The sequence below is a fragment of the Erigeron canadensis genome, chromosome 3 (assembly GCF_010389155.1).
Source record: "Erigeron canadensis isolate Cc75 chromosome 3, C_canadensis_v1, whole genome shotgun sequence".
Classification (NCBI taxonomy): Eukaryota; Viridiplantae; Streptophyta; class Magnoliopsida; order Asterales; family Asteraceae; genus Erigeron; species Erigeron canadensis.
In genome coordinates, this window is record NC_057763.1 from 17,923,911 (window position 1) to 17,934,248 (window position 10,338).

The following is a 10,338-nucleotide window of genomic DNA, read 5'->3' on the forward strand; positions in this document are numbered from 1 at the left end:
AAAGCATTGATTAAAGTACAAGAATAAAGTCACATGACAGTGACTTGTCTTCTAATTAACCAACCACTTTTACATGCGTGTAAGGCTTTTAACAAAAGACAAATGGATTGTCCGGTTAAAGGCATGTAAAGGCATAAAGTCAATTCCTCGTAATCAGTGTTCAAACTTGTAAGGTCTAGAATACTGACAAGGACTCCAGTCAGGAGATCTGGTAAGTCTTCCAGTGAGCTCCGCTATTTGTCAGACTTCTTTCTTCAGACTTCAGTCTTCGACTTCAGTGAGAATGTTCTTCAGTGGAAAGATCTTGACTGGAGTGAAGTCTAGTGAACAAATCTGGTGGAATCCAGATTTCTATACAAGTAAGTTGTTCACTGATCTTCACATAATTTCTGGACAAATCTTCAAAGGGCTCCAGTAGTCACGTCTGGAGCGAGTCCAGTAAATCTGGACCTAACAGAAATTAGTGAAGAAGTGCGTAAAGGAGATCATGTCGAAGCATGGTGTATCGGTTTCAATTATTTTAGGCAGAGATACTCGTTTCAATTCTCATTTTAGGCGAGGATTTCAGAGGTCTTTTGGAACTAGGGTAGACATGAGTACGACGTACCATCCTCGGACCGATGGTTATAGTGAACGTATGATTCAGACTTTAGAAGACATGTTGAGAGTGTGTATCGTAGACCTTGGAGATAACTGGGTTGATGATTTGACATTTGATAGAATTCTCTTACAACAACAATTATCACACAAGTATTAATGTGGCTCCTTTCAAGGAATGGTATGGACGAAAGTGTAGATCACCTATCACGTAGTTTGACTTTGGCGATAGTCAGTTGGTTGGGCCTGAGATTATTAAAGAGACTGTCGAGAAAATAATTCAGATTAAGGAGTGACTTATATTAGCGCGGGAACGACAAAAGAAGTATGCTGACATCGGGCATAGACTTTTGGAATCCAGTGTCGGAGATCGTGTACTTCTTAAGGTTTCCCCGTGGAAAGGTGTGGCAGATTTGTCAAGAGTGGAAAGTTCGGACCACGATATATATTGGACGTTTTCAAGTAGTGGGAAGAGTTGGTAAGGTAGTTCATCTAATGAGACTTTCGGAAGAGCTTAAGAGTGTTCAAGATGTATTTCATGTATTGCATCTCTGAAAATGTCTAGCCGAGGAGGTACGTCATGTGCATATGGACGCAATTCGGGTTGACAATAAGTTGAATTTCATTGAAGAGCCTTTAGAAATTGTGGATCACAAGGTGCGAAGACTAAAGAAAATTAAGTATACACTTGTCATAGTTCGTTAGAATTCAAAGCGAGGGCTTGAATATACTTGGGAACGGGAAGATCATTTAAAGACAAAATCCCCCAATAGTTTAATGGGACTAGTGCGAGTTTAATTTCGGGACGAAATTCTTTTAACGGGGTAATGCTGTGACAACCGTCATCTGAGCGTCTTTTCAGAAGTATTTTTCCGGTCGTTTTAGTTCATTTTGTTTAAGTGCGTCGTTAGACTTTAAGACTTTATCGATGGATTAAGTGGATTTATGTTTCATTTGATCCTTATGAGCACTTAGACATTAGAAAAATTTTACGTGGACTCGAGAACAGGAGGAATACTAGTTGTCTTGTGGAAGTGCCAAAATATATAAAATACTTAAAATTAAATCAATTAAAGATTTAATAAACAAATATAGACATGTTTGTATCCGTTAGAAAGCTATTGAAAAGTTACATTCAAATATGTCGACAAAATAAATTTACGAGTCACGAGTCTTTCCAAATTGTCGAGTCAAATGAATTTTTGGAAGGGTCAAAGGGGTCAATTTTGGTCAAACTTAGTGGAATGGAAGAACAAAACTCTAACCCTAACCCTAATTTCCCCATTTCTTCCTCCCACTCTCACACACACTCTTCTCTCTTCTCTCTCTCTTCCTCTTGGCCGCCCCTCTCTCTCAATTTCGGCCAGCCACCACCACGAACCACCACTGAACCGCCACTTAACCACCACGATTTCCTTCTTCTTCTTCATTTTCTTTAAGATCATATTAAGCTTTGGTTGGATCTATGTTATTTAATATCAAAAGTCGATTTCCTTATACCTATATGTATACAGATCTGAACCTTTTTATTTATATTTGTTTAGATCCGAAATTTGTTTTTTTTTGCAAAACTATGTATAAATCGGTTATATATATGTATATACATGTTTTAAATCTGAAATTTTTATACATTTATATATATTTTCGGATGTATATATGTATATATTTATAAAATCTGAAATATCTTGACAAAATACATATATAAATCGGTTTTCTTGAAGATTTTTCATATATATACATATATATTTCGGTTGGATTTGAGTACATGTGTATATATATATCCGAAAACCATTACAAATACATGATGTATGGCTTGAAATCTCTTCGAATCCGAGAACCTTGGCCCGAAAACATTTGAATTCGAAATTATAGCACCGAAAATCTTTAAATCCGGGAACTTTGATCCGAAATATGTCATTTTGGGTAGGTTTTGTTGTGTTTATTTATGATTTCGGGTTAGTATGTGTTGTCATGAACCGAGACCTAGCAAAAACCGTGGGTATATTTGAATTTCGAATTATTTTTGGTCATTTTCGATTAGATCTACTATAGATTGGAGTTGTAATCATGTTTGTAACATTGAAATCTAGTTTTTTTCTTATTTTCGATTGGAATTAGTCTCGTTCTTGAATTGTGACTCGGTCAAAGTTGGTCAACTATTGGTCAACGGTGGTCAAACCGGCCGGAAAACGCTTTTAGTTCAAAAATTAGGTTTTTAGTGTATTTGGACTTTTGAGTCAAAATTGATTTAGGATTTTGAAAAGTTAAAAATTAGATTAAGTTATTGATTTAGTCAAAATTAGGGTTTCTGGCCAAAGTAAAAAATTAAGTTTTCTGGTCAAGGTCAAACTTAAGTATTCTTGGTCAAAATTCAGATTTGGGTCCTTGTTAATTAGAATCATGTTTACAATTGGATCCAAAATGACGTGAAATCGGTATAATATGGACACTCGGATTTTTGTGTATATATATATATATATACAAGAACTAATTAAATTAGAATATATGTATATATGTATACTTATATAAATGCAAAGTTTAAAGGACTTTGTAAAGACAATGTAGAAATTATACGATTTTTCGGACTTAATATATTTTATAAAGACGTTCATACGAGGACTTGACGGGATAATAAACAATAAAACGTGACATTATTAAACGAACTATTTATTTGGACAACTTATAAGCACAAAACAATTATTATATATATTAAGATATTGGACAAGACATAATGGCATTTCCTAAGACACTAGTATAGAACATGGACATGTGACATTAAGTAAATACTTAGTCGGTGACTTGTGGACAATGTAGGACTTTTGGACAAATAGTGTGCGTGTTTCAGGTGTATCAGAGTGTTCGCGTTCTTGACATTAATCTAGAATATTTATACTTGTGCTGCTTTCAGGTGAGTTTCGTAGCCCCTCTTTTTTATAAGTTTTTGGGGTGAAAAGTATACTTGTTCTTTTAAACAGTTTGTCGATTTCTGTTTATGTTCAATATTGAGCCTGTGCGTATAGAGTTACTTATGCCATTTGACGTGCTTCCGTCTTGTTGTTTGTGTGTGATTATGTGTTTGTTGTTGTGCTTGATGACGTGCTTATTTGACGTGCTTTATATGGAGACTTGAGACTTTGAGACTATGGACTAAGACAGGTACCGTAAGGCCAGACTTTGAGACATTGAGACTTTGAGTACTTCGGGTACATTGAGTACCTTGGACTTTGAGACTTGGACATGAGACTTGTGTACTTCGACTTCAGGTGGATGTCAGTTCTTAGGAGGAAGATTAGTGTCTTGGCAGTGTAAGAAGCAAACTTCTGTTGCAATCTCGTCTTGTGAGGCTGAATACATGGCAGCAGGTGGATGTTGTTCACAGGTGTTATGGATTTAGGAACAACTGCGTGATTACGGTCAGAACTTTCTTTGTACTCCTATTAAGATAGATAATGAATCCACCATATCCATTACCACTAAGCACAGTAGGACTAAGCACATAGACATAAGATTTCATTTTATACGTGATTGTACCGAAAAGAAGTTGATAGTCCTAGAAAAGGTGCCTAGTGACTTTAAATTAGTTGATCTGTTCACTAAGGCTTTCGACCGAACTCGTTTCAAGTTGCTAGTCCAATTGATTGGAATGAGAAATCTATATTAACAGTGTCTCTCAACAGGAACTTTGTAAAATGTGTCTATGTTTGTGTCGTGTTGTATTGTGAGTCATATAGAGTCATAAAAACAATATAAAAATGAGAAAAATCAGAAAAGAAAAAGAAAAATAATAACTGTGTGAAGACGATTAGACGTGACGATACTTTAGCTTTTAAGCCCTACTTAATTGTACTTTAACATTGCTTTGTTCAGTGATACCATTATATGATGTATCGATAGGAACAAAGTACCAAGGTTTCCTTATAATTTGAACTTACATGTATAAAATGTTCTTATGGGTAACATATTCAGATTTATGGCTGAGAATGCCTGCTCTTTACTTAGAGTATGGTCCTTAAATCTTGCGAAAGATCTTGCATTGTAATTATGTATATTTGGTCGTTATATAGAAGGTCTCGGGTACATACATGCGTATGTATTGCTCTTTCGGATGTATATCTGTGACAAGATATGCAAATATCTAATAAATCTTTTGAAAACTATGGAGCTAATGTGGCCTTTGAGATTTGGACAAGTAAGTCCTTGGGGTGTTTTTGTATACCAGCCTACCTAAAGCTTCCAACTTGGGATAGGTTGTCAGAAAGTTCGCTACACGGGTCTCATCGAAAGTCACGGGTTTCCATAAGCGCTTTAAAATGATGTCACAAATATGCAAGTACTTAGCATTATGGAATGTTGGGATATTTCCGTACGTGAGTCAAGTTATGTCGCTCTGCGTGTGAGGAATCACCGACTTGTCACTACTGACTTGATTCTTACAGACCGTCTCCCTGTAGTTGCCAAATGTCTTAATCTTAGTGCTTGTGTCGATTGTGGGAGTATATCTGAATGTGGGACACTTAAGTTCGCAAACTTGATTAAGTGGCAGATTAGGTTACTCGGGTTACATGGTGACTGTCCTTGACCAGGGTATGTCGAAAGTGTCACAAACCAAAAGGAAACTGGAAGTACCGAGTGTTTAAGAGGACAAACATATTGGTAATTGTTTTTGGATCACTGTTCATAACTAATAATAAGAGAATTATTTCTCATGTGGGCTTATGTAACATGCTAAGCTGATCTAATCAATGCAGTACTTTAGCTCTTGTAACTATGATTATTCGTTTATATTCGTGTGTGTTTATGTGTGTGTATGTTATGTTTTTCGTAAAATATGTTCAATATTTATTTATGTTTGTATTGTTTAACTAAAAGTTCATATAGCACGAGAGACAAAGTCAGAATAGTTTCTAGTTTCCAAGAGGACTCAACTACGTTCTTATGTAACAGCGAATAAACGAGTAGGGTAGTTAAGCGATAGTGAAATGATCAAAAGCTAAAAGAAAGTTTGTTTAATTAACTAATATAGGTTTAAGGAAAAGAACACAGAGTTGTTAATTTCAATAAACAAATATTAGGTTAATGTTTATTTATTATTCTTAGAAAGAAGATTTTCATAAGAATGGACACAAAGTTGTTCATAGTTTTGAATTTAATCTTTAAAAGAATTGGTTTTATTCTTAGAAAGAAGATTTTTTTAAGAATGACCACAGAGTTGTTCATAGTTTTGAATTTGATCTTTAAAAGAATTGGTTTGATCTTTATTAAGAAGATTCTCAAAGAATGAATGAGGAGATGATTCATAGTTTGAGATTAATCTTAGATAAGATCTGTGTTGAATCAAAAAGATTTGATACAGAGATGTCAAATGATTTTGATTAGTACTAGTGTGCTTGCAGTGAATTATTCGACCTTAATATGACTTAGGTAAAATAATAGACTGCTAAGCATATTCATTTTATCTTGCAGAATTATTTATGTCTTTAGATTGTATGTTATTACTTTGAGAAGATATGATGATTGTTTATTGAGATGTGCAGGACAGCAAACAAATGTTTAATTTTGTAGGTTGTCAAGCAAGTTCTCAGCACAGAGGCAAGAAAGACGAATACACAAGGATGTATAGGTCATTTTATGCATAACAAAGATAAATACTAGGATGATGAGACAATCATAGAGGTATTTATAATTGTTATTTTGTTCAACCAAGATGTATACTAGTATGATAGGGTAATCATAAGAGTATTACGTATGGTTTGTGATTTTTGCCTAGGATCTTAAAATAGGATGAAACATGAAGATTTAAAGTTTGGTAGCATTCGAAAATTTTAGGTCAATTTTCATCTATTTCGATGCAGATTTGGCGAAAAATTTTAGGAATCATCAAATTTTCTTATGATCATGTTATCCAAAGTTTACAGGGAAATCAAAGTTTCACGAGAACATGTTTTGGAGGCAAAATTTATGATTTCTTTATGCAAAAGTATAAGTGATTAGATTTTTGTAAGATGATTTTACTGACTTAAATCAAGTAACCTTTTGAAGTTAAATCAATATAGATTTGCATGCTTAATGTTAATGGAAGACCCCAGGGTAGGTTATCCATAGTATCCTAAGAATGATAAGACCAAGAACTTAAGATTCTTTTCTTGATGGTTTGACGAATAGATTAGGTATCTATAGGTCAATTCCTTAGAACGATAAATCAGGGATTTTAAGGTTCTTGACACCAAAGTCGACAAAAACAATAGGTTTAAGTCGCATGTTTTGTAGTTCTAGACTAAGATAACGTCATATAGGTTTTATGACTTATAATAGAAAAGAAGAACAAAATTAAGAGAAGAAAATGAAAAATGTAGTTCTAGATTAAGTCATTGCTACGAGTAGTAATGAAATAATGAAGAATAACATTTTTATTAATCTTATCTCTTTGTTTGTATTTTTTTAAGCTTATATGTGCTCCTATAGGCACAAGAAGCTATGTATAGATTTTGTCTGACGACTTTGATAAGTAATCAGAAGAAACACTTAATGTTATCTGGAGACAAAGAATTGCTTTTGAAACAAGACGTTCCATGTTCCTGAAGTTTAAGCTTCAAGTTTCAAAGTTTCTGGTTTTCATAGAAGTCAACTAGTACAGGATTGATTGTTGGAAATTCAACTCCTGTATCATATGCAGGTTATGCAAGGCGAGCGGGACTCGAGATAAGCTTAATTCGGAGAGATTTATCGTTGAGGGGGAGGACTACAACAAGCTTTGGTGCATTAGTTGATTGTTATGACGATACAGAGAGTTTGAAGTTTGCTATTCAAATCTGAAGTTTCAGGAGATCAAGTTTTGGGTATGGCAATTAATTTGTTGTCTCGAAATTTTATGTTTCAGTGCATTTGTAGAAAATTCAATCTAAAGGAAGGAATTTTGAGTAAAAAACTGAAGTATTTAAGATAGAGACTTGTCTTGACATTCAAGAGATAAGAACATCAGGTAAGGAAATCCGTAGCTTTCTTGGTTTGGCGGGTTATTACCGCCGATTCATTCAAGATTTTTCGAAGTTGGCTTCACCTCTTACAAAATTGACTCGAAAGAACGTGAAGTTTGACTGGAAAAGTGAACAAGATGGTGCGTTTCAAATACTAAAAGAAAAGTTGAGTCAAGCGCCTATCCTTACCTTGCCAGATGGAATTGAAGATTTCTCGGTGTATTGTGATGCCTCGTTCAATGGTCTTGGTTGTGTCCTTATGCAAAAGGGGCAAGTTATCGCTTATGCCTCAAGACAATTAAAAACTCATGAGAAGTCCTATCCCGTCCATGATTTGGAACTTGCAGCGGTTGTCTTTGCATTGAAGATTTGGCGTCATTACTTGTATGGCGTTAAATTCTCCATTTATTCGGATCATAAAAGTCTTAAGTATTTCTGTGAGCAACGTGATCTTAATAATCGTCAACGGAGGTGGTTAGACTTATTGAAGGATTACGATTGTGAAATTTTGTATCACCCCGGGAAGGCCAATGTAGTAGCCGACGCCTTGAGTAGAAAAAGCTCCCATTTTTCAATTCGTGTTTCACCTCTTTGGGTAATGCTTACAAACGATTTCTTCGAACGAATAAGGGAAGCTCAAGAAGGAGCTTTGAAACGCGACCCCAAGCAAGAGAGAATTAAGGGGCAATTGCAACATCTCTCTGAAGACTCTCGTGGTCTCATGGTTCGTTATGGGAGAATTTGGATTCCTTTCTCGTGTACGACGAAGGAAATTCTTCTTGATGAAGCACATAAGTCCAAATATTCTATCCACCCCGGCGCAACAAAAATGTATCAAGATTTGAAAGCCAATTATTGGTGGCCGGGCATGAAACGTGACATTGTCAAGTATGTGGAAAAGTGTTTGACTTGTCTACAAGTTAAGGCGGAGCATCAAAAGCCATATGGGAAGCTTCAACCACTTGATATACCACAATGGAAATGGGAGCATTTGACTATGGACTTTATTACTAAACTCCCCAAGACGCCCAAACATCAATTTGATTCCATTTGGGTGGTTGTAGATCGGTTAACGAAAAGTGCCTTGTTTTTGCCCATCCGTGAGTCTTCATCTTCCGAAATCCTAGCCTATATATATGTGAAAGAAGTTGTAGCTCGGCATGGCATCCCCGTCTCTATTGTTTCGGATAGAGATACTCGATTTACCTCCCATTTTTGGAGGAAGTTTCATGAAGATATGGGTACTAAGTTACATTTTAGTACCGCATATCATCCACAAACGGACGGTCAAAGCGAAAGAACTATCCAAACACTAGAAGATATGTTACGCGCTTGCATTATCGATTTTGGAGGACCATGGGATGCATACTTACCTTTGGCGGAATTTTCATACAATAATAGTTATCATTCTAGCATTAAGATGCCACCGTATGAAATGCTTTATGGAAGAAGATGTCGAACTCCCATTTGTTGGGGAGAAGTGGGTCAACGAGAATTGGGAGGAACCGATGTTGTTCTTGAAACTACGCAAAAGATAGACGAGATTCGCGAAAGACTTAAAGCGGCTCAAGATAGACAAAAGTCCCATGGAAGGGTTTGAGGTTGGTGATCGAGTTAGAAGAAGGCCCATTGAGTTTGAGGTTGGTGATCGAGTTATGTTAAAGGTATCTCCATGGAAGGGTTTGCTACGATTTCGTAAACGTGGAAAGTTGAGTCCACGGTTCATAGGCCCGTTACGGATTTTAGCCCGAGTGGGCAAGGTGGCTTACCAATTGGAGTTACCTGAAGAGTTATCTTGTATTCATAACACTTTTCATGTATCACAACTCCGAAAATGTCTTGTCGATGATGCAACGTGTGTTCCATGGAATGAAATCGAAGTAGACAAGAAGCTAACTTACGTTGAAGAACCGGTTGCTATTGTTGAAGAAGAATTGAGAAAGATGAACAATAAGACGGTTTGGACTTTCAAGGTACAATGGAGGCAACATTAGAACTCTGAGTATACGTGGGAAACCGAACATGACATGTTGGTGTACTATCCGTCCTTGCACATGGCATGGATCACGGGGACGTGATCGATTCTAAGTAGGGGAGATTTGTAACATCCCAGTATTTTAAGGTAATAGAAAATTAACCCTTTTCGTAGTTTTGACATCTAATTAAGTTCCTAGCATTTTATTTTGAGTGAAGGGGTTAATTTAGTTGGAACTTTAGTGGCTAGCGGGTATTTTACCCACAAAATGCAAGGTGGGACGTGGCTAGCAGGGAGAAAAGCCAGCCACTATGTTGTTGATTCATGTTTTCCCACTTCAAGTTCACTTCTTTCCCTACTATCCCTTTTGTCTCAAAATTCTTCCATTGTCCATGCAATTGAATCTTCATTCATAAATTTAAGAATTTCAATCCTGCAACTATATCAACAATCATCTCCTATTGTGTTAGAATTGTGATTTGGGGCTTTCTTGGAGGTGGTGGTGACCGATTCTTTAAGGAAGAAAAAGAGGGAGAATTCCAATTTGAAAACCCTAATTCTTTGTTTCCCATTCTTGAGGTATAGATTTCATAACCCTAGTTTGATTTGTCATTAAAATTAGGGTTCTTAGCCTTAGAGTTGGGGTTTTTGCTTTTGGGGTATTCAAGTAAAACTCTAACTAAATTTGAATGATATATGGATCATTGATTGAAAGAATTTGTTATTAGTGAGAATCCCCTTTGGTAAGAATCTCATGGTGTTTGGCTAGTGTTTATAAAATAAAGCTTTATT

General features: G+C 35.9%; 1 protein-coding gene across 1 annotated transcript; it reads left to right on the forward strand.

Annotated features, from left to right (window-relative positions):
- Positions 1–9,226: 9,226 nt before the first annotated feature.
- Positions 9,227–9,565, forward strand: LOC122591615. The gene has a single exon (XM_043763874.1). The coding sequence runs from the start codon at positions 9,227–9,229 to the stop codon at positions 9,563–9,565; it is 339 nt and encodes a 112-aa protein (XP_043619809.1).
- Positions 9,566–10,338: the final 773 nt, after the last annotated feature.

Coding starts and splice junctions, on each gene's coding strand:
- LOC122591615 (XM_043763874.1), top strand. CDS start 9,227: ATGTTAAAGGTATCTCCATGGAAGGGTTTGCTACGATTTCGTAAACGT.